This window comes from Oryctolagus cuniculus, chromosome 5 (assembly GCF_051225735.1).
Source record: "Oryctolagus cuniculus isolate XC-2025 breed Fujian yellow rabbit chromosome 5, ASM5122573v1, whole genome shotgun sequence".
In the NCBI taxonomy this organism is placed as follows: domain Eukaryota; kingdom Metazoa; phylum Chordata; class Mammalia; order Lagomorpha; family Leporidae; genus Oryctolagus; species Oryctolagus cuniculus.
The window spans coordinates 120,108,763-120,133,840 of record NC_142871.1 but is presented as its reverse complement, the minus strand read 5'-3'; the positions used below and the strand labels follow the sequence as shown (position 1 = coordinate 120,133,840).

General features: G+C 38.2%; 1 protein-coding gene across 1 annotated transcript; it reads right to left on the bottom strand.

Moving 5' to 3' along the window:
* Window positions 1-14,988: 14,988 nt before the first annotated feature.
* LOC103349775 (beta-defensin 112) lies at window positions 14,989-20,342 on the bottom strand. The gene is made up of 3 exons (XM_008263038.4): window positions 20,216-20,342; window positions 19,428-19,577; window positions 14,989-15,287 (listed from the first exon to the last, which is right to left on the bottom strand). The coding sequence occupies exons 1-3, from the start codon at window positions 20,271-20,273 to the stop codon at window positions 15,121-15,123; spliced, it is 375 nt and encodes a 124-aa protein (XP_008261260.3). The 5' UTR covers window positions 20,274-20,342; the 3' UTR covers window positions 14,989-15,120.
* Between the last annotated feature and the right edge of the window lie 4,736 nt (window positions 20,343-25,078).

The following is a 25,078-nucleotide window of genomic DNA, read 5'->3' as shown; positions in this document are numbered from 1 at the left end:
TCTCCTTCAGGTTTAATAACTGTATTGTCCTTCAACAGGGTGGGGAAATTATGACAATCTTTTCATCTAAACATCTTATCCTGACACAAGGCTACACAAAATTACCAAGGCTACACAAAATTATGATGAACATATGGAAATTTTGTAAGATGACAGAGAAGATGAAATAAAATTTCACTCCTAAACAAATTGACACAATGCTAATATTTATAACATTTATTTTACTTAGTTAATTTCTACCAACATGTATTTATGAATTATACTATAAAGGGCACCATTTTGTGCTATTTGCATGCATTTTTCTTCTATTTTACTTTATGCCTCTCTAAATTTTTCTGGAAGAAATAAACACTCCTACATATTACTTCTGCTTCCCAGACTGGATATGATTGTAGCAAGAATAAGACCTTTCTGAAAGTGTTGGAAATGTGTCAAAAAAGCACAAATATGACTATTTTGATAAGTGAAAGAGAGGTTAAAGAATTAACCATAGGAAGGTTAATTGTGTGACAACTAGTTAAGGCACCTCTTACAAAGAGTTCTGGCTTAAAAACTCAAGTACATTGCTTCCAGTCCAGCTTTTTGTTCATACATCTGGAAAAGCAGCCTGGGATGGTCAAAGTAGTTGGGCCCCTGCCTCCCTGTAGAAGACCCAGATGAAATCATGGCTGTTGTGGCCATTTGGAAAGTGAACCAACAGATCAAAGACCTCTGTGTTTTGCACAGTCTCTCTGTTTGTCACTCTGCCTTCAAAATAATGAATCTTTTCTAAAAAGAATTAGTTATAGGAATATATATTTTTTCTTTCTTCAAGATATTTTGAGGATGAGTAAATCTTCTGTGCATACATATAATTTTTTTATGAAAAAGAAAGACAAAAAAGAATCTCATTCAAATTTAAGATCCATACTCTAGAACTATAAAAGATTTAGAAATTGTTTGGTCTCGTTAAATATAATTAGATTGAGGAAGATCCCAGGGTGGCAGAATAGGGAATGATGTACTGCTGTAGGCTAGGCATAAATAGTAAAAAAAAAAAAAGTGTAGGAAGTGTACTCCCAGGGGAGAATTAGAAAACTACACTGGAAATTCTACAAAAGGAAGAGAAGTACTGTGGACCTGTGTGGAAGGTGCAGATGTAGAGCACAAACCTGGACACAACACACGACTTCAGCTGTTGAGAGCAGGCAACAGTTTGGAGATGGAGGTGAAACCAGACTGCAGGAACCCGTGGTGATATAGCTGGAGAGAGAGCACATCATGAGTCCAGACTGGTGCCCTAGGGGCTAGCGGTTACTAGTGGTTACCCACAGACCCAGTGAAATTAAAAGTGGTACATTTATCTCACCCCATCCTCTCCACAATGGAACCCACCATTTAAGGCTTGGGAGGCTGCTGCAGCAGCTTTTGTGCCCATGAACAGCAACTGCTGAGACAGTGCACCATCTTCTCGGCATTAGTGGCAGCAGTGGCAGGGAGAGGGCAACATTCATCCAGTGGCTCTTGTGTATGCAATGATCCAGAGATTCTAGCAGGAGGAAATAGCCACAGTCCCCACTGATTCTGAACCTGCCTGGAAAGATTGACAGGGCCGGGGCACCCATGTAGGACCGTGAGGCTCCTCCAGTCTCACAATATAACACAGGCTCAAGCTGCCTATGCAGAGCTGATTCTGGGAAAATTTGCCTCTCTGTTCACTGCATAGGCTTGCAAGACAGAGTGGAAACTCTGCACCCAATAACTGTGGGAACTCAGTGGCTAAACAGGAGGGTGCAGGGTATAGCTAGGTCTTTGAGAAATCATTGGGTGTGGCTCCACAGGATCAGAGCTTTTTGGCTGCCTGGGCCAGGTCATTGCAGTAAGAACCATGCTCAGAGGGAGAACTGTGCAGATCCTTTGTGCAGTTCATATGGCAGTGTATATGAGTGCTGAACTCACTGGAGAATAACATCTAGGCATTGCTCAGCTTGGAGGAGAGGTGGTGAGGGGGTGATTACACCAACAGAGGTGATCATTTCCCTACTTCTGTTAAGAGATCTCTCTCACCCAACTTGGATGTTACCTTGGATACTTGCCACACCCTGGAGCACTGACAAGAGCTCCCTAGCCACACTGAGAACACACCTCTTGGTATTCATTGAAAGTACAGAGATTCCACTAAACCACAGAAGCATGGTTCAAATATAAAAGCCATCAGAGGAAAACCAACAAGTAACTTCACAATTGCCTAAAATTCAAGAAAAATGAATAAGGAAGACACCATTAATTCCTCCAAAAGAACACAACATTCCAAAATTAGAATGTTAAGATGAAGAGATTGATGAGGGGCCGGCGCCATGACTCACTTGGTTAATCCTCCGCCTGCGGCACCAGCATCCCATATGGGCATGGGGTTCTAATCCCGGTTGCTTCTCTTCCAGTCCAGCTCTCTGCTGTGGTCTGGGATGGCAGTGGAGGATGGCCCAAATGCTTGGGCCCCTGCACCCACATGGGAGACCAGGAGGAAGCACCTGGCTCTTGGCTTTGGATTGGCATAGCTCTGGCCGTAGCAGCCACTGCGGGGTGAACCAATGGAAGGAAGATCTTTCTCTCTGTGTCTCTCTCTCTCTCTCACTGTCTAACTCTATCTGTCAAATAAATAAATAAAAATGAGATTGATGAAATTCTAGAAATGGAATTCTAAAAATTAATCATAGGATTACTCAAAAGCAATCAGAGCAAATCCACAAACTAAAGAAAGCCATACATGAAATGAATGAAATTTTTCTGATGAAATTGAGATTTTTAAGATAAATCAATGTCAAATATTACAAATGAAGAATTCAGTAGATCAAATAAAAAATGTGGTGGAAAGCTTTAACAGCAGACTTGGTGAGGCACAAGAAATAATATCTGAGCTAGAAGACAAATCTTTGAAAACAGGAAGAAATTAAAAAACTCAAAAACCAGTGTTATAAATTTATGGGATACTACCAAATGACCCAACATACAGGTCTTAGGAGTTCCTGAATTTCTGGAAAGAGAGAATGGACTAGAAGGCCTATTTAGTGAATTAATAACAGAAATATTTCCCACTTTGGATAGTGAAAGGGACATCCAGTACAGGAAGCACATAGATCTCCTTATAGACATCGCCAGAGAGGATCTTCATCATGACACCTTGTAGTCAAACTTTCCACAGTATAACTTAAAGATTCTAAAATGTGCATAAGAGAAATGCCAAATTACTTTCAGAGGATCTCCAATTATGCTCAAAGCTGACTTGTCATGAGAAACAGTACAGGTTAGGAGAGAGCAGTGAGACATAATACAAGTCAGAAGTAAAAAAAAAAAAAACACCTGTCATCCCAGAATACTATACCCTGAAAAGCTGTCATTTATGAGTGAAGGTGAAAGAAAGACCATCCATAACAAACAGAAACTGGAAGAATTTGTCACCACTCAACCAGCCTTACAAAAGATGCTTAAGGATGTGTTATACAGAAAGATAGCCATCATTATGAAAGAATGCAAAAGCAGAAAAATCCCAAAGTAAAAGTACAAAAGAAATCCAAAGTAAACATATGAATATTTATGAAAAAAATGGCAGGGCCAAGTCATTATTTACCAATAGTCATACTATTGTATGACTATTAAACTGTTAAAAGAGTTGAAGACAGGCACTATGTAATGATTAAGTGATCAATTCAACAGGAAGATGTGACTATAATAATTATATATGCACCTAATTACAGGGCACCTGACAATTTAAAAGAAATGTTAATGGATCTAAAGGGAGACATAAACTCCAATACAATAGAAACGGGGGACTTCAACACCTCACTTTCATTAATAGATGGATCAACCAGACAAAAAATTAACAAACAGAGCTAATCTATAGTATGGACCAAATGGACATAAGTGATAGCTACAGAACCTTTCATCCCACAGTTGTAGAATACATATTCTTTTCATCAGTGCATGGAACTTTCTCTAGGACAGACCATAAAGCCAGTATCAGTAAATCTACACACATAAAATATCAAAATCATACCATGCATCATCTCTGACCACAGTGAAATGAATCTGGAAATCAACAACTCAAGAATCTCTAGATCATTTGCAAGCATATGGAGACTGATCAACATTCTCCTGAATGAACAATGGGTCATAGAATAAATCAAAAGAGAAATCAAAAATTGTCTTAAAATGAATGAAGATGACAATACATCAAATCAAAACTTATGGGATACAGCAAAAGCAGTGGTAAGAGGGAAGTTTATAGAAATTGGTGCCTATATGAAAATATTGGGAAGGTACCAAATAAATGAGCTATCCATGCATCTCAAGGACCTTAGAAAAACAACAAAATAACACCTTGAATTGGTAGGAAGAAAGAAATAATTAAAATTAGAGAAGAAATAAATAGAATTGAAACCAAAAACACAATACAAAAGATCAGTGAAATTAAGAGGTTTTTTGGAAAAATAAACAAAATTGATGCACACAGGTTCAACTAACCATAAAAAGAGGCAGAACACACAAATCAATAGCATCAAGGATGAAAAATAAATGTAACAACAGACACTAGAGAAATAAAAAGAGCCATCAGAAACTACTACAAAGAACTGTATGCCAATAAATTGGAAAAACGGGAAGAAGCAGATAGATTTCAGGACACATACAATATACCAAACTTGAGTCAAGAAGACATAGAAAAGCTAAACAGACAAATAACCAAGAAAGAGATTAAATCAGTAATAAAGACCCTCCCAACAAAGAAAAGCCCAGGACCAGATGGCTTCACTGCTGAATTCTATCAGATATTTTCTGTCCTTAATGTGTTGTCCAATGTGAATTAATGCTATAATTAGTACTCAAACAGTATTTTACACTTTATGTTCTGTGTGGGTGCAAACTGATGAAATCTTTACTTAATATATACTAAATCGGTCTTCTGTATATAATGATAATTGAAAATGAATCTTGATGTGAATGGAATGGGAGAGGGAGCGGAGATGGGAGGGGTAAGAGTGGGAGGGAAGTTATGGGGGGAAAAAGCCATTGTAATCCATAAACTGTACTTTGGAAAATTATATTTACTAAATAAAAGTTAAAAAAAACAAAGAATTAATTCCAGTTCTTCTCAAGCTATTCAAAACAACCGAGAGGAAAAGAATTCTCCCAAACTCCTTCTATGAAGCTTGCATCACTTTAATTCATAAATCAGAAAAAATACAACAGAGAAAGAGAACTATAGACCAATATCCCTGATGAACATAGATTCAAACATCCTCAAGAAAGTATTAACTTTATGATCAGATAAACTGAAAGTAGAGCTTTGTAAAAATTAAGAGTGGGAATTGGAGAGGGAGGAGGAAGAAGGGTTGGAGCATGGGAGGGAGGGAAGGTTGAGTAGGAAGTATCACTATGTTCCTAAATCTCTATATATGAAATGCATGAAATTTGTTTAACTTAATTAAAATTTAAAATAAATAAATAAATAAATATAATTAGAATGAAAATGATGTTTTTGGAACCTGTGCTGTGACTTTGCAGGTTAGGCCTCTGTCTGCAGCACTGGCTTCCCATATGGGCGTGGACTCAAGTCCCAACTGCTTCACTTCCAATCCAGCTCCCTGCTGATACACCCAGGAAAGAGGTGGAGGATGGCCCAAATGTTTGGACCCCTGTACACACATGAGAGATCAGAGGATGCTCCTGGCTCATGGGTTCAGATTGGCCAAGTTATGGCCATCTGGGGAGTGAGCTAACACATAAAGGATCTCTCTCTGTCTCTCCCTGAACTCTAACTCTGCCTTTCAAATAAAAATTCTTAAAATAAAAAGAAGTGTTTTCATTTTAATCCTCAGTCTTTTTTATCAGGAATAGATTTGATAGCAGAGTTTAGATTCACTTCTCTACTTATTTTTTAAAGAATAATTAATACATCGGATTCTAAGGGTCACATCAAGTGCATGATACTATAAAACAATTTTCATTAATTCTTATGTTAATGTGATATAATACAAATAAAACAGATGCAGTTCAGTTCGTAGATAAAATTCTAAGAATATTATGATACTCTCATTCCTCTCTCCCTCCATGTTTTTTCTCTTTACTTTTTACCTTCATTCCTTCCTTTCTTCCTTCTTTCCTTGTTTCCTTCTTTCCTTCAATTACAAACTCCTAATGCTTCATGAAATAAATAATTCAACAAAGAGGATATTAAAAAGAGTATAAAGCAGCAGGAAATAGGCAAAGAGTATAAACAATAATGAAATGAAATGATGTCTCTTTCATGCATATATAGTAAATTTCAAATTAATCACACCATTATTAAAACAATAGTAGTATTTCTACATATATATTAACTATCACAAATAAAAGAAAATTCAATATTCTTCTTTTTGTGTCTGGCTTATTCCACTTAGCATAATGATCTCAAGTTGCACACATTTTATTGAAAATGTCAGAATTTCATTCTTTTTATATCTGAGTTATATTATCTTCACTACTTATTGGAGAAAGAATGCTTTATTCTTACAACTAATAGATATTTATATATATAATTTATAATAATTAAATCATATGTATATATATTTATATTTTAATAATAAATTACAGTTAAAATTTAAACACCTAAGAATAATTGTGTGTTAATTACAGAGTTCAACCAATGGTACTAGAACAAAAAAAATATGAAAATGGATAAAGTATTACATTGTACATCAACCGTCAGGACAAGAGCTGATCAAGTCACAGTTTCTCATAGTGTCCATTTCACCTCAAAAAGTTTCCCCTTTTGTGCTCAGTTAGTTGTCGCCGATCAGGGAGAACATATGATATTTGTCCCTTTGGGACTGGCTTAATTCACTCAGCATGATGTTTTCCAAATTCCTCCATCTTGTTGCAAATGACCAGGTTTCGTTGTTTTTGACTGCTGCATAGTTTCTATAGAGTACATGTCCCATAATTTCTTTATCCAGTCTACTGTTGATGGGCATTTAGGTTGATTCCAGGTCTAGGCTATTGTGAATTGAGCTGCAATAAACATTAATGTGCAGACAGTTTTTTGTTTGCCAATTTAATTTCCTTTGGGTAAATTCCAAGGAGTGGGATGGCTGGGTTGAATGGTAGGGTTATATTCAGGTTTCTGAGGAATCTCCAGACTGACTTCCATAGTGGCTTAACCAGTTTGCATTCCCACCAACAGTGGGTTAGTGTCCCTTTTTCCCCACATCCTCTCCAGCATCTATTGTTGGTAGATTTCTTTTCTTTTCTTTTCTTTTCTTTTCTTTTCTTTTCTTTTCTTTTCTTTTCTTTTCTTTTCTTTTCTTTTTTTTTTTTGACAGGCAGAGTGGACAGTGAGAGAGAGAGACAGAGAGAAAGGTCTTCCTTTGCCGTTGGTTCACCTTCCAATGGCCACTGCGCTGATCTGATGGCAGGAGCCAGGTACTTCTCCTGGTCTCCCCTGGGGTGCAGGGCCCAAGCACTTGGGCCATCCTCCACTGCACTCCCTGGCCACAGCAGAGAGCTGGCCTGGAAGAGGGGCAACTGAGACAGAATCCAGCGCCCCAACCGGGACTAGAACCTGGTGTGCCGGCGCCGCAAGGCGGAGGATTAGCCTAGTGAGCCGCGGCGCTGGCTGGTAGATTTCTGAATGTGAGCCATTCTAACCAGGGTGAGGTGAAACCTCATTGTGGTTTTGATGTGCATTTCCCTGATTGCTAGTGATCTTGAACATTTTTTCATGTGTCTGTTGGCCATTTGGATTTCCTCTTTTGAAAAATGTCTATTGAGGTCCTTGGCCCATCTCTTAAGTGGGTTGTTTGTTTCGATGCTGTGGAGTTTCTTGATTTCTTTGTAGATTCTGGTTATTAACCCTTTATCAGTTGCATAGTTTGCAAATATATTTTCCCATTCTGTGAGTTGCTTCTTCACTTTCCTAACTGTTTCTTTTGCAGTACAGAAACTTCTCAATTTGATGCAATCCCAAATGTTAATTTTGGCTTTGACTACCTGTGCTTCTGGGGTGTTTTCCAAGAAGTCATTGCCGGTACCTATATCTTGCAGGGTTTTTCCAATGCTCTCTAATAATTTGATGGTGTCAGGTCGTAGATTTAAGTCTTCAATCCATGTTGAGTGAATTTTTGTGTAAGGTGAAAGGTAGGGGTCTTGCTTCATGATTCTGCATGTGGAGATCCAATTTTCCCAGCACCATTTATTGAATAGACTGTCCTTACTCCAGGGATTGGTTTTGGATCCTTGATCAAATATGAGTTGGCTGTAGATGTTTGGATTGATTTCTGGTGTTTCAATTCTGTTCCATTGGTCTATCCATCTGTTTCTGTACCAGTACCATGCTGTTTTGAATACAACTGCCCTGTAGTATGTCCTGAAATCTGGTGCTGAGTGAATCAAGCCAGTCCCAAAGGGACAAATATCATATGTTCTTCCTGATCGGCGACAACTAACTTAGCACCAAAGGGGAAACCTGTTGAAGTGAAATGGACACTATGAGAAACAGTGACTTGATCAACTCTTGTCCTGACTGTTGATGTACAATGTAATACTTTATCCACTTTAGTATTTTCTCTTTCTTTTGTTCTAGTACTATTGGTTGAACTCTGTAATTAACACACAATTATTCTTAGGTGTTTAAATTTTAACTGAAAATGATCTCTGTTAGGAATTTGGAAAACATTATACTGAGTGAAATAAGCCAATCCCAAAGGGACGAATACCACATGTTCTCCCTGATAGGTGACAACTAACTGAGCACCAAACAGGAAACCTGTTAAAGTGAAATGAACACTATGAGAAACAGTGACTTGATCAGCCCTCACCCTGACTGTTGATGAACAACTTAATATGTTATCCCTCTTAGTATTTTTTTGTTTGTTCTATTTAATACTTTTGGTTGAATTCTGTAATCAATACACAATTATTCTTAAGTGCTGAAACTTAACTGAAAAGTGATTGAAGAGATGTGCAATTCGGGATATGCTTAAGCTGACTTACCTCAAACGGTAGAGTTAGAAACATACCAGGGGATTCCAATTCAATCCCATCAAGGTGGCATGTACCAATGCCATCTCACTAGTCCCAGTGATCAATTTCTGTTCACAATTGATCGTAATGCTAAGACTAAGAACCAAAGGGATCACATAAACAAGACTAGTGTCTGGAAATACTAGCTGATAGAATCAAAAAGGGAGAGAATGATCCAACATGGGAAGTGAGATACACAGCAGACCCATAGAATGGCAGATGTCCTAAACAGCACTCTGGCCTCAGAATCAGCCCTTAAGGCATGCAGATCCGGCTGAAATGCCCATGAGAGTATTGCAGGCATGGAAAGCCAAGACACTGTGGGAAAAAAAAAAAAACCTAAATGAAAGATCTCTGTGAGTGAGATGCCAGTGGAAAGAACGGGTCATCAAAGAAGGAGGTACCTTTCTCTTAAGGGAGGAGAGAACTTCCACTTTGACCATGGCCTTGTCTAAATATGATCAGAGTCAGTGAACTCAGGGGGCTTCCATAGCCTTGGCAGCTCATGACAAGAGCCTAGGGTGATTACTGAGGCCATAAACAAGGGTGTCAATTTGTTAAGTCAACAACAGGAGTCACTGTGCACTTACTCCTCATGTAGCATCTCTGTCCTTAGTGTACTGTACATTGAGATTTAGTGCTATAACTAGTACTCAAACAGTATTTTTCACTTTATGTTTCTGTGTGGGAGCAAACTGTTGAAATCTTTACTTAATGTATGCTAAACTGATCTTCTGTATATAAAGAGAATCAAAAATGAATTTTGATGTGAATGGAAGGGGAGAGGGAGTGGGGAAAAGGAGGGTTGTGGGTGGGAGGGACGTTATGGGGGGGGGAAGCCATTGTAATCCATAAGCTGTACTTTGGAAATCTATATTCATTAAACAAAAGTTAAAAAAAAGAGTTTCAGTTGGGGAAGTTGAAGAAGTTCTGAAGATGCATGGTGATGATGGTAACAGAGCAATTTGAATACGCTTAATACTTCAACACTGTACACTTAAAATGGCTCTAAGGATAAAGGATATGTTTTCCATATATTGAACCAGGATAAAAAAGGTGTTTTGTGATAAATGTTGATACACTCATCATCACACCTTATCTATTATGGTGTTCTTGAAACTAACATTTGTCACAGTATTTTTTTTTTGACAGGCAGAGTTAGAAGGCGAGAGAGAGAGAGACAGATAGAAAGGTCTTACTTCCATTGGTTCACCCCCCAAATATCTGCCACGGCCGGCGCTGCACCCATCCCAAGCCAGAAGCCAGATGCTTCCTCCTGGTCACCTATGTGGGTGCAGGGCCCAGGCACTTGGGCCATCCTACACAGCCTTCCCAGGCCACGGCAGAGAGCTGGACTGGAGGGGGAGCAACCTGGACAAAATCTGGCGCCCCAACTAAGACTAGAACCCGGGGTGCTGGCACCGCAGGTGGAGGATTAGCCAAGTGAGCTGCGGCACCAGCCATCACAAAATTTTTTAATGATCAAAGTGTTCATCAATAACCTGAAGCAAAAGCATCAAATGGAATAGCATGTAGCTATTAAAAAGAATAAAGTAAAATGTGCTTACACAGAATAATGTACAAGATATACAGGGGTAACTCATAGAATGGCAGATGTCCTAAATAGTACTCTGGCCTCAGAATCAGCCCTTAAGGCATTCGGATCTGGCTGAAGAGCCCATGAGAGTATTTTATTAGTTATTTATTTGAAAGTCAGAGTTACACAAAGAGAGATAGAGAGGCAGAGAGAGACAGAGAGGGAGAGAGAGAGAGAGGTTTTCCATCCACTGGTTCACCCACTAATTGGCCATAACGGCTGGAGATGTGCTGATCCGAAACCAAGATTCAGGAGCTTCTTCCGGGTCTACCATGTGGGTGCAGGGGGCACAAGGACTTGAGCCATCTTCTGCTTTCCCAGGCGATGGCAGAGAGCTGGATCGGAAGTAGAGCAGCTGGGACTCTAACTGGTGGCCAAATGGGATGCCAGCCCTGTAGGAGGCGGCTTTACCTGACAAACCACATTGCTGGCTCCCTGAGTTTTATTTTTTAATTGAGATGCGTTCTTTTACGTACTTTTCTGAATCTCATTTCTTTTACTACGTAGTGTATTTGTAAAGCTTCTTCATACTACGTGTATAAGTCATTTACTATTCAATGTTTTGGTGTGGTCTATCATTTTCTAAATATCACAGTACAGTTTTCCACCCCACTGGCAATTTGTAGTCTTACTTTGAAACTTTTGTGAAAGTGCCGCCATGAACATTTTTAAACTTGCATTTAGATGAACTTACTTCATAATTCTGTTGACTATCAACTTGGGGTGAAGGAGGTATGGCCTTAATACTCTGTCCTGCTAAGACTAAATGTCTCCAGTTGTTGACATCTTAACCCACACTTGCTTATGCTCCTTCTTTTCTAATTTAACCAATTAATATGTGAATTGTGATAATCTGTACTCATTAACTAATATGTTTGAGAAAGTTGTTATATCTACTGAACATTTGTATATTCTCTTTTGTGAGGTGTCTGTGAAAGTCATTCACCAATTTTTAGTTTTTTTTTTCTTTGTTTCATTTAATATGATTTCCTTATATTCTTAATAAATCATTTTTGATAAATGGACATCTAAAATCCCTACCCACTTTATATGCTGCATTTTTCACTCATAAATATACTCAATGAGAGTTCTAAGACATAACAATTAATCATTTTTAGGTAGCAAATTTGAGAGTTTTTAGTAGTTGCTATTGTAGGTCTGTGCTCATTGATTTACATTTTACATTATATATGTGATCCACTTGGTAATACATTCTTCTTTCTGTGACGTGAATGAGGGGATCAAGATTCAACTGTTTCTATACGGTATTCAAGTAAAGCAATATCATTTATTGAAAAGGTGATTTCGCCACTGCTCTGGAAGTTCAGCTAAATATACTAGCTGTCATTCTAGACCATCTTTTTTTTTAATAGTTAGTGCACCAACACCATACACTTTTAATTACTATATTAGGTTTTTTGATGTCTGATAAACAAAGTTTGCCAAGTTTGCTCTTTTAAATGTAACAATGCCTCTTCTTGACTGTATTTGGAATGCAAACTGGTAAAGCCATTATGGAAGTCAATTTGGAGATTCCTCAGAAACCTGAATATAACCCTACCATACAACCCAGCCATCCCAGTCCTTGGAATTTACCCAGAGGAAAGTAAATTGGCAAATAAAAAAGCTGCCTGCACCTTAATGTTTATTGCAGCTCAATTCATAATACTTAAGACATGGAATCAACCTAAATGCCCATCAACAGAAGACTAGATAAAGAAATTATGGGATATATACTCTATAAAATACTATAAAGCAGTAAAAAAAAATGAAATCTGGTCATTTACAACAAAATGGAGGAATCTGGGACACATCATGCTGAGTGAAATAAGCCAGTCCCAAAGGGACAAATATCACATGTTCTCCCTGATCGGTGACAACTAACTGAGCACCAAAAAGGAAATCTGTTGAAGTGAAATGGACACCATAACAAACAGTGACTTGATCAGCCCTTGTCCTGACTTTTGAGAAAAAACTTACTACTTTATCCCTTATAGTACTTTTTTTGTTCTACTTAACACCATTGGTTAAATTCTTTAATTAACACACAATTATTCTTAGGTGCTTAAACTTAACTGAAAAGTGATCCTCGTTAAATATAAGAGTGGGAATAAGGGAGGGAGGAGATGTACAATTTGGGACATGCTCAATTGGACTTACCCCTAATGGTAAAGTTAGAAATGTGCCAGGGGATTCCAATACAATCCCATCAAAGTGGCATGTACCAATGCCATCTCACTAGTCCAAGTGATCAATTTCAGTTCATAATGGATCATAATGATAGGTCTAAGAGTCAAAGAGATCACATAAACAAGAATAGTGTCTGCAAATACTAACTGATAATATTAAAAAGGAGAGAACAATACAACATGGGAAGTGGGATACACAGCAGACTCATAGAATGGCAGATGTCCTAAATAGCACTCTGGCCTCAGAATCAGCCCTTGGGGCATTCGGATTCCAGCTAAAAAGCCCATGAGAGTATTGCAGGCATGGAAAGCCAAGACACTCTGGCAAAAAAAAAAACAAAAAAAAACAAACCTAAATGAAAGATCTCTGTGAGTGATATCCCAGTGGAAAGAACGGGTCATCAAAGAAGGAGGTTCCTTTCTCTGAAGGGAGGAGAGAACTTCCACTTTGATTATGACCTTCTCTAAATACGATCAGAGTTGGCAAACTCAAGAGTCTTCCATAGCCTTGGCAGGTCATGACATGACAAGACCCTCGGGTGATTACTGACATCATAAATAAGAATGTCAATTGTTAAATCAACAACAGGAGTCACTGTGCACTTACTCCCCATGTAGGATCTCTGTTCTTAATGTGTTGTACTATGTGAATTAATGGCATAACTAGTACTCAAACAGTACTTTCTACTTTTTGTTTCTGTGTGGGTGCAAATTGTGGAAATCTTTACTTAGTATATACTAAATTGATCTTCTGTATATAAAGATAATGGAAAATGAATCTTAATGAAGAATGGGATGGGAGAGGGAATGGGAGATGGGATGGTTGCGGGTGGGAGGGAAGTTTTGGAGGGGGGAATCCGCTGTAATCCCAAAGTTGTACTTTGGAAATTTATTAAATAAAAGTTTTAAAAAAGAATTAAATTGTGCATATGAGGGTTTTCTCCAAAGCTTAATATTTATTTCTTAAATATTGGGGCCAGTGCCATGGCTCACTTGGTTAATCCACTGCCTGTAGCGCCGGCACCCCAGGTTCTAGTCCTGGTTGGTGTGCCGGATACTAGTCCAGGTTGCTCCTCTTCCAGTACAGCTCTCTGCTGTGGCCCGGGAGGGCAGTGGATGATGGCGCAAGTGCTTTGGCCCTGCACCCACATTGGACACCAGGAAGAAGCACCTGGCTCCTGGCTTCAGATCGGTGCATTGCCTGCCATGGTGGCCATTTGGGAAGTGAACCAACAGAAGGCACTGTCTAACTCTGTCAATTTTAAAAAAAAGAAAACTTAAATATAAATAAATGAAGGGATATTACCTGTTCATGAATTGTTTTTTTGTTGTTGTTTTGTTTTGTTTTGTTTTGTTTTTAAACAGGCAGAGTGGACAGTGAGAGAGAGACAGAGAGAAAGGTCTTCCTTTGCTGTTAGTTCACCCTCCAATGGCCACCACGGCTGGCACACTGTGGCCAGCACACCGCGCTGATCCGAAGGCAGGAGCCAGGTGCTTCTCCTGGTCTCCCATGGGGTGCAGGGCCCAAGCACTTGGGCCATGCTCCACTGCACTCCCTGTCCACAGCAGAGAGCTGGCCTGGAAGAGGGGCATCGGGGAAAGAATCCGGTGCCTCAACCGGGACTAGAACCCGGTGTGCCGGTGCCACTAGATGGAGGATTAGCCTATTGAGCCGCGGCGCCGGCCTCCTGTTCATGAATTGTAAGAATTGTATTGCAAATATATAAGCTACATGGATTCAGTTTCTATTTCTTCTTTTGAGTAGTCTCCCTCTATTTTACCCTTTAGGTTATTTTCCTCAAAATGATGGCTCTAAACACTTGGATTATTTTGATTTTTTTTAGGAAATTGACCAATATATGGAAGAAAAGTATAACCAATATGAGAAAGTTTGAGGCTTCCGTAATCCTTCAAAATTCTTCCAACAATTCTCACAAGTCCCAAGACAACATTTCTTTTTAACTCTTTCCTCATTCCTAACTCTCCTAACAGAATGTAACATGCTTTTCACACTAAAAAAAGAATAGTTCCAGCATCTCACTAAACCTGCTAGTCCAATTATGGATTTTTTTTCTCTTCTATGCTTCTATTCATAAACTCAAAGTCCCAGTCTTTATTCTATTTCTTTCTTCCAAGTAGGTACAAAGCACAATAATGGTTAAGGTTGACAAATATTTTGTTTAATTTTTTTAATTCTTTATAGATATACATGCACAGAAATACTAGACCATAAATGAAGTAATGCAATGATAGAAAGACTTAATTAAGATGTCTCTGCTTCTTGCATCTGTGTCTCTTCAATTATACCTTGTTGTTTGGATCACATTCTCTTGAACAGCAAGCAAATTTAGGACTTTCACAGAATGAAAGTCTAAACTCTTTGTTACCACACTGAGGTCTACATTGTCCACCAATATATAAACAAGCTTGCCACCAATTGATTTCCGTCGGGATCTGTATACGGTTGGCTGAAACAAGGCAAGAATGGCTACAATTAATAATCAAGGTAGAAAATGTTGAGACTTAAAAAGAAGATGCTCAAAGAAGCACAGAAAAACAGAAGAGAAATAAAGGAAACACATTTTTACACTGGGAGATATTTTCCCTATCTGTAGCAGAATAGATCAAGGAAATCAGCAAGTATCCAATTCCCAAGGTAGAAGATCCACCACTACCTATTTCAGCAAATTAGATAGTGACTCACAAAGCAACACTTGAAGGGAACACAATTTATTAATACCTTCCTCTATTTGGTTCACTCATTCCCTGGAACCATTGAACATGGGTTGGCCAATCTCCACTCTGTCTCTCATTTACCAGCCATATTTAGTATAATTTCAAATATCCTGAATTTGGTATCACAGTTTTTTTCTTCTGTTTAATTAATTCTGTTGATATTTTCTATTGCATTTTTATTTATTTTTATTTATTTATTTATTTAACTTTTATTTAATAAATATAAATTTCCAAAGTACAGTTTATGAATTAAAATGGCTTCCCCCCCATAACTTCCCTCCCACCCACAACCCTCCCATCTCCCACTCCCTCTCCCATCCCATTCTTCATTAAGATTCATTTTCCATTATCTTTATATACAGAAGATCAATTTAGTATATACTAAGTAAAGATTTCCACAATTTGCACCCACACAGAAACAAAAAGTAGAAAGTACTGTTTGAGTACTAGTTATAGCATTAATTTGCATTGTACAACACATTAAGGACAGAGACCCTACATGACGTGTAAGTGCACAGTGACTCCTGCTGTTGACTTAACAAATTGACACCTTGTTTATGGCGTCAGTAATCACCCGAGGCTAGGCTCTTGTCATGAGTTGCCAAGGCTATGGAAGCCTTTTGAGTTCGTCGACTTTGATCTTATTTAGAGAAGGTCATAGTCAAAGTGGAAGTTCTCTCCTCCCTTCAGAGAAAGGTACCTCCTTCTTGATGGCCCATTCTTTCCACTGGGATCTCACTCACAGAGATCTTTCATTTAGGTTTGTTTGTGTGTGGCGTTTTTTTTGTTTGTTTGTTTGTTTGCTTTTTTGCCAGAGTGTCTTGGCTTTCCATGCCTGCAATACTCTTATGGGCTCTCTTCAGCCAGATCCGCATGCCTTAAGGGCTGATTCTGAGGCCAGAGTGCTGTTTAGGACATCTGCCATTCTATGAGTCTGCTGTGTATCCCACTTCCCATGTTGTATTGTTCTCTCCTTTTTAATATTATCAGTTAGTATTTGCAGACACTATTCTTGTTTATGTGATCTCTTTGACTCTTAGACCTATCATTATGATCCATTATGAACTGAAATTGATCACTGGGACTAGTGAGATGGCACTGGTACATGCCACCTTGATGGGATTGTATTGGAATCCCCTGGCACATTTCTAACTCTATCATTTGGGGCAAGTCTAATTGAGCATGTCCCAAATTGTTCATCTCCTCCCTCCCTTATTCCCACTCTTATATTTAACGGGGATCACTTTTCAGTTAAGTTTAAGCACCTAAGAATAATTGTATGTTAATTACAGAGTTCAACCCATAGTATTAAGTAGGACAAAAAAAATACTAAAAGGGATAAAGTATTAAGTTGTTCATCAACAGTCAGGACAAGGGCTGCTCAAGTCACTGTTTGTTATGGTGTCCATTTCACTTCAACAGATTTCCTTTTTGGTGCTCAGTTAGTTGTCACTGATCAGGGAGAACATGTGATATTTGTCCCTTTGGGACTGGCTTATTTCACTCAGCATGATGTGTCCCAGATTCCTCCATTTTGTTGTAAATGACCGGATTTCATTTTTTTTTTTTTTTACTGCTGTATAGTATTGTTCAGAGTACATGCATTTTTTATGTTCTTTCTATTGAATTTTATTTCATTCTATTTTTCTACTCTACAAAGTTTGATTTTTTCAGGAGTGTTTATTTATTTAAATGTCAGAGTTACAGAGAGAGAGGGAGAGACATGGAGACAGAAGTCTTCTGTACATTGGTTAACTCCCCAGATAGCTTGTATGGTCATGCCTGGGCCAGGCTGAAATAAAAAGTCAGGAACTTCTTCCAGGTCTCCCATGTGGGTGACAGGGGCACAGACACTTGGGCCATCTTCCACTGCTTTTCCCAGGCCGTTAGCAAGAAGCTGGATCAGAAATAGAGCAGCTGGGACATGAACTGGTGCCGATACAAGATGTTGGTGCTGCAGGCGGGGGCTTTAACCTATTGTGCTACATGGGATGCCCACCTTATAGGCTGCCGCTTTACCTGCCACATTACATTTACCTGGCCCCTGTTGAGTTTTAAAATAATTTCCCCTTGTCTTTTACATTTCTTGCTTTAATCATCTATTCTTTTCTATCTTTTGTGAACAGTTTCTTTTCATTTCATTGAAATGATTATTTTGAATTGATTTCCAGGGAGTTTACATACTTCTATTTCTTTAGAGGGTGTCATAAGTGCTTTTTTTGTTCCTTTGGTAGTGACATGTTTCCGTCATTGTTCTTGACCCTTATGACTGTATGTTGGTGTCTGTACATTTGTAGTGCAGATTAATTCTAGGCTTTGAAGACTGGTGCTTTCTGGTAAATTCCTTTATCCTTCAGCCCTTTCAGAGACTTTTGCATGGCTTCTTTGTGTGGTCTACAGCCGTTCATGTTTTTGGAATCCTTTGATAGACTAGTCTGGTGCCTGTGTCAGCAGATGGGCACACCTGATAGTAGATCTACTGGGTTGTGTCTGGAGCCTGATTCTGCTAAAGTAGAGCTTGACAAGCTCCACAGATATGGATGTGGGCCTGAATCCATGAGTTCAGGTCTAAAGCCTGGTCGCCAGGGACTTGGCAGGAAGGTTGAGTCCCCAGGGCTTAACTTGTGCTGGAATAGGCTTTGAGCCTGAGTGTGCAGGAAACACACACTTGCTGGAATTGAGCTAGTGCCTGGGTTAACAGGAATGGCCTGCCAAAATGGACTGCTCTTTTGATCCTGAATATTGTGCTTGCTGAAGCAGATCCAGACTTGAGTCTGCTGGAGCTTTGTGTCATGGTAGCTGGCCTAGGCCCTGGGATTCTTGATGTCAGTCTGATACCTAGATTCACCGAGCCTGGACTGGAGACTAAGACTGTGAGGGCCAACCTGGAACTTGAATCCACAGAGGTTGTCTGGGACTTGGGTCACTCAGGGCCAGACCAGTATTGTTGTCTATTGGCATGGGCTTAGTACCTGGATCTGCTGAAGCACAGGGCTATAGGGATCTGTGTGACACTGGGAAAGGCTAATCCTATGTCCATGTATGCTAGCCTGATTCCCTCATGAGAAGTAGATCTCTTTACACAATTTAATGCCTGGGACTGCGTAGGGGTGATGCTAGTAGGGTAGAACTTCTCTTCCTACCCTTTGCAATCCTTTGCAATCTGTCTTTTTTTTTTTTTTTTAATTTCTTTGCTACACAAGGAGCTATAATATTCCTTTGATTGCCTTAACTATTGCGAAAACATGTTGATAGTCATACAGTGGCATTTCTGTAGCAGGGAGGAGTACTTGAAATGCCTTTCTTTCATCTTGCTAATGACTGGTTCAACTTAGTCAAGAATTCATCTTTTCAACTAGGTCCCAAATTCCCATTCTAGATTCTTGCTACTCAACTGCTTTTTCAAGTTATCTTAAGAACTCTATACTTTGAAATAGCAATAACATCTTAATCACTCTTTTGATAGAATGATCCAAAGATTTCAATGTTCTGGACAGTGGTGTGTGACCAAAATAAGTTTTGCCAGCTGTCAGATAGGAGGGAAACTGTGTCAACTATATGATGACTAAGCATAATGGCCTTAACTACATCTAAAAAGATTATAATGATGCCAGGAATAATAATCAGAGAAATTTCCTTCAGGAAAATAACAATGGCATGTGCTTAGTCAGGATTCTATCAATTATTCAGACACTAAGATTTTAAATAAGATTTTTTGTCATTCTGAAATTGAAATTCATCCATTATAAAGCTAGAAGAGGAAAGACAAGAACAATGATATAAATGAGGTTTGGAACAGAGTACACTCCTAAGAAATTTATTTCATTTAACAGGCATTGAATGTTCAAGTCAAAATTATTCTTATATTTTACCTGTGCTGAATTCTTTTTTCTCAAGTTGTTTGCTTTTAGATATTGGGGAAGAAGTTGCCTTCATTTCTAATATTCGAAGGTTTGGAATACATATTGTTGTCAATCCTGTAGGAATGGTACCAGGGATGGTAAAACGAAGTCTAGAGCCCACTGGAAAAGAAAATGAAAATATTTTAAAATATGTTTGTTTTCAGAAATGAGGACTAATACTAATAGATTTATTTTTATTTCATGGCCCTATACATTATAAGAGGTTTTATAAATGATAAGCATGCATGTGTTTAAAATGTAGTTGAGTAAATAAAGAAGGAGAATTTAAATGGAAATAGGTTGATGTGCAGCTAATCTCAGTTTAGAACATAATTAAGATTAAAAATACCAACAAGGTATTACTTAACCTCTGTTATCAACACTAAATATAGGGATGCATTATTTCCACACATATTCACTCATTCCCAATTTGTTTCATGCCTATTAATATAGTAAATTCAGTTAATTTAGATAATGATAATACACATTTAATGGATTAACTAAATCAATATATTGACTAAACTGATACATTATTTTTACCCAATAATTTTCACAAACACATACATGTACGTTTTTATACATTCATGAACTCAACGTCTTTAATATTATACAATGCTTGGAAGAGTATTCAAATATCTTCGCCACCCAAGTAATGTGACATGGTAGCAGTGTTTTATGATGTCAGTGATATCTGCTTAAACAATTCTGACCCTTGCTTTCTTTAATGCTGACTCCTCTGGAAACAGTATTCACATTACCTGGTAGAATGAGGACACCAAAGAAGAGAAACATGGAGGGAAAGAAAAAGATCTTCATTGTAACTGATTTCTTAAACAGTCTACAGATTTTCAGTGTAGATGAAACAAGGAAAAAGAGAACCCTTTCATTTATTGACTCTGCATAGCCTTGATTACTGAGGCTTATTTATTGGGAACATTTCTATGCTTGGTTGAATAATTCCAGATTCAAATAGTTGGTGGTTAGAAAAAACTGGTTCATTATCACACACAAAAAAAACATTTACTGATTTTCTTCTCTTTAGTTTCTTTAGAAATTTAACAGTTGTAAGAATATGAGCATAAATTTATGAGTGCAAATAATCTTGCAGCAATTCACTTGATATTCCAGAAATCATGTTTTATATTTGCAAATTTGCTATTTTAAATTCCCCTGTATTAAAAGTGAATTTCAATATAATGAGGAATTCAAGTTACAAAATTATAGAAAAATTATCACTGAGAACATTTAATTTCTAAATAATTTATTTTATTTATTTGAAAGGCAGAGTTACATACAGAGAGAAATGTTCCATCCACTGGTTCACTCCCCAAATGACCAGGAAGGCCAGGACTGGCCCAGGATAAAGCCAGGAGCCAGAAACTTCATCCAGGTCTTCCATGTGGGTTCAGGGATCCAAGGACATGGGCCATCTTCCACTGCTTTCTCAGGTGCTTTAGCAGGGAACTCAATCCAAAATGGAGCAATTGGAACATGAACCTGCATTCATAGAGGATGCCAGAGTTGCAAGAGGAAGCTTAACTCATTACAACACAGTGCCATCCATGAGAATATTTAATTTTCTATAGATAGTTATTGAGATCCAATTTGATCAGATGATTTAAAAATCCATACTTTTATTTAAAAATATATATGAACAGTACAATGATATATGTGTTTATTACACTATCTGGCTAAGTTGTAATTGATGAAAGTTCTGTCCACAAGTAGGTTTTATTAACTTCAATGCATAAACACTAATTTCTTACAAATCAGAAATCATTTTTAATTGTTTTTTCTATGTAGCTTGGAGTTACTTCTGAGCTCATTTATAAGTTCCCTAAAATGTATTATGGTAGATTCTGGAGTGCTAAAATTGTTACCCAGAACCCAAAATGAGCAAGGGCCCATTGATTCTCTATTATTACACACAAAGACGGCTTTAAGAACATGAGTGGAAAGCCATCCCAGTGAATATTATTCATGTTTATTCCATAGCTATGGTGGATATTATTTATAGATATCTGCAATTAGTATACACATAGGCATTCAGAATCCTGGCAAAGCATGCTGAGCCTAGTAATTCTTTCCGCATGGAGCCAAATTCTTCACTCCCTAAAATATGAATGGAAGGGGCCAGCGCTGTGGTGTTAAGCTGCCACCTGCAGTGCCAGAGTCCGGACTGCTCCATTTCCAATCCAGCTTTCTGCTATGGCCTAGGAAGCTCTTGGGCCCCCTGCGTAGGAGACCTGGAAGAAGCTCCTAGCTCCTGGCTTAGGATTGGCGTAGCGCTGGCCATTGCAGCCAATTGGGGAATGAACCAGTGAGGAAGACTTCTTTCTATCTCTCTCTCTGCCTCTCCTTATCTCTCTGTGTAACTCTGACTTTCAAATGAATAAATAAATCTTTTAAAAAATATGAATGAGGGTCTGTGCCATGGCTCACTTGGTTAATCCTCCACCTGCAGCGCCGGCATCCCATATGGGCTCCGGGTTCTAATCCCGGTTGCTCCTCTTCCAGTCCAGCTCTCTGCTGTGGCCTGGGAGGGCAGTGGAGGATGGCCCAAGTGCTTGGGCCCCTGAACCCGCATGGGAGACCAGGAGGAAGCACCTGGCTCCTGGCTTCAGATCGGCGTAGTTCCGGCCATAGCGGCCATTTCAGGGGTGAACCAAAGGAAGGAAGACCTCTCTCTCTCTCTCTCTCTCTGTAATTCTTCCTGTCAAATAAATAAATAAAATCTTAAAAAAATATAAATGAAAAGTGAAGGATTTAGGGAGCAGCCTTGTAACTCAGCAAAGTAAGCCATTTTTTGAGATTTCAACATCCCTAATGGAGTACCAAGGTCAAATCCTAGCTAGCCCATTTCCAGTTCAGCATAAACTTTCTGTTAGTGCATGTGGGAGGCAGCAAATTATGATTGTCTAAGTGCTGTAGTCCCTGACCTCTATATGGGAGATCCAGTTGGCATTTCTGGTCCAATCCTGTCTATTGACATTGGGGAGTAAACCAATGAGTAGAAGATCTCTATATCTCTCTCTCTATCTCTCTGTCTCTATCTCTCTATCTTTCTCTGTGTGTGTTAACTCTGTCTTTCAAGTAAAAAAGTTATTCAAAAAATTGAATGATTTATACTAGAAAGCTCAGAGTCAAGAATTTTGCTGTCATCTGACATCAACTAAAACTGTTAAACCCATCTCTGAATAAGACTAATTCAACAGATGGTAACTAAGCACCCATTATATTCTGCTTGACCCAAATGCAAAGAAATGGTTTCTTATTGTTGTGGAGAAAAATACAAGTTGGTAACCAAAACCAAAATTCAAATTCCATTAAAAACAATTTATTGGGGCAAACATTGTAGTGCAGTGGCTTAAGCCTCCATTTGGAATGCCAGCATCCCCTGTCAGAGTGCTGGTTCAAGTCCTGGCTGTTTCTCTTCAAGTCTATTTTCCTGCTAATGTGCCTGATAAAGCAGTGGAAGGTGGCCAGATTGCTTGGCCCCATATCACCCATGTGGGAGACCATAATAGAACTCCTGCCTCAGACATGGCTGTTGTGGCCATTTGGAAAGTAAACCTGAATGCAAAATATATCTCTCTCCCTCTCTGCTCCCAGCTCCCCTGTTGTGTGCGTGTGTGTGTGTGTGTGTGTTTGGCTATGTATGTGTCTTTCTGTCACTCCATCCTTCAGGTAAATAAACAAATAAATAAATATGTCTTAAAAAACTTATCAATTTCCTTTAAGAAAAAAACACATGAAAAAGGAGCAGAAAAGAAATAAAGTCTCATTGACTTTTCTGTTGTAATCCTTTCAAAGAAATGCCAAGGATGCAATGAAATCACTTTATTTTGACGATTGGAGTTGTTTGGACATTCCTTTTAGATACTTTGTCAAACTTGAAGGGAGGTATTCAAACAGCAACACAAAAATGTGATGGCTGATTCACTTAGGACTCTTTGTAACCCAGTCTAATCACATGGAATACATGATACTGTTCCTTTTTGAGCTGGTAAACGTAACCTCAGGTTTTCATTCTGTATGTCCATCATGTTAAGCTCATTCTATAAAATCAATACCACACAGCTAAGTAGATTCTAGTGGACTATTTACTTCAGTACTTATTATTTAGATTTGAGAATGCATATTATTTGAAGTATTTTGTTTTACACATGTTGAATATTTAAAACATAAGCAATGGATTATTCAGAAATACTTGGATATACTGATCACATGATCATTTTTTCATCACTAGAGAAAAGATAAATGAGGTCTTTTCAGGGCCTTAAGAAACTCAAATTATTTTTGTGAACACAAAGGAGTTTATCATAAACCAATAGGTTAAATATCATAAAAATTGCATGAACACAATTCTCATATCTTCTAAGTGTACAATTTTCTTCCTATATGACAAAGACCAACAATGAAGTTTGCATATTATTACCTAGACTGTGGAAATTAAGTTAAAAAGTATCTTCTTAATTATACTACATATAATTATTATAATTAGTGATTTGATATCTGCGACATTTAGGTTTATGAGAAATATCACCACCCTGGATAATGAAAATTCACAAAACGTATTTATCATCTACTTGCCAGTTAATAAGGAGAAAGAATGACTCTCCCTTGGTGACTGAGACTCCCTCTTCATGAACAAAATTTTCCCCATTAAGTTGCTTTTGTTCACAAGAAATTGTTTTATTATTTTCACTGCCCAAGAGAGATAATTTCAATTTTTCCACATTGTTTTTAGTAAAGAATATGAAAGCAGAAAGGTTTAATACACTCAGACTTATACTTTTATTTGAATAGTTTCTCTGTTAACTACATGGTCATTTGTTTACTTGTCACTTATCATCTAAACTTGAGTAATATCATAATCCTCTGTGAAGAGCAGTACCCAGACAATGATCAGATACTCTTTCCATATAACCTAATTTGAATGATCACTGTGAGGAATATCAACTCCATGATATATAAATTCATGAATCACAAAGTCCTTTTCCATCTGTGTTTGATATACTCATTTGTAACTGAAAATGATATTATAGAGAAATTCAGTAGATTTATAGATTACATAAGACACATCATGTTAGTAGTAGAGAGAATCCTATAAATCTGAAAAAAATTCATAGACTTTTATAATTTTATGTACAGGGGCTGGCTCTGTCACTTAGTAGGTAAGGCTGCTGTCTGCAGTGCCGGCATCCTATATGGGCACCAGTACAAGTCCTGGCTGCTCCATTTCCAATCTAGCTCTCTGCTCTAGCCTGGGAAGGCAGTAGCAGACGGCCCAAGTCCTTGGGCCCCTGCCCTGGCATGGGAGACCTGGAAGAAGCTCCTGGCTCCTGGCTTCAGATTGGAGCATCTCCAGCAGTTGCAGTCAATTGGGGAATGAACCAATGGATGGAAGACCTCTCTCTCTCTCTCTCTCTCTCTCTCTCTGCCTCTCCTTCTCTCTCTGTATAACTCTGACTTTCAAGTAATTAAAATAAATCTTTTAAAAAAATAACTTCACGTACAGGACTACTACTAATAATCTTTAATGAGCACTTACCATGTACCAGGTAGTTTTTAAAAAACACTATCTTGGGAGGTAGATACTGTAAGTCTTCCAAAAATAC

Bases quoted from the DNA above. Each gene is read 5' to 3' on its own strand.
- LOC103349775 (XM_008263038.4), bottom strand. From the start codon at position 20,273: ATGAAGATCTTTTTCTTTCCCTCCATGTTTCTCTTCTTTGGTGTCCTC. The intron at 19,578-20,215 runs GTAATGTGAATA...TTTCTTTTCCAG, and splicing joins TGGTGTCCTCATTCTACCAG to TGGGCTCTAGACTTCGTTTT. The intron at 15,288-19,427 runs GTAAAATATAAG...GCCTTGTTTCAG, and splicing joins GAAAAAAGAATTCAGCACAG to CCAACCGTATACAGATCCCG.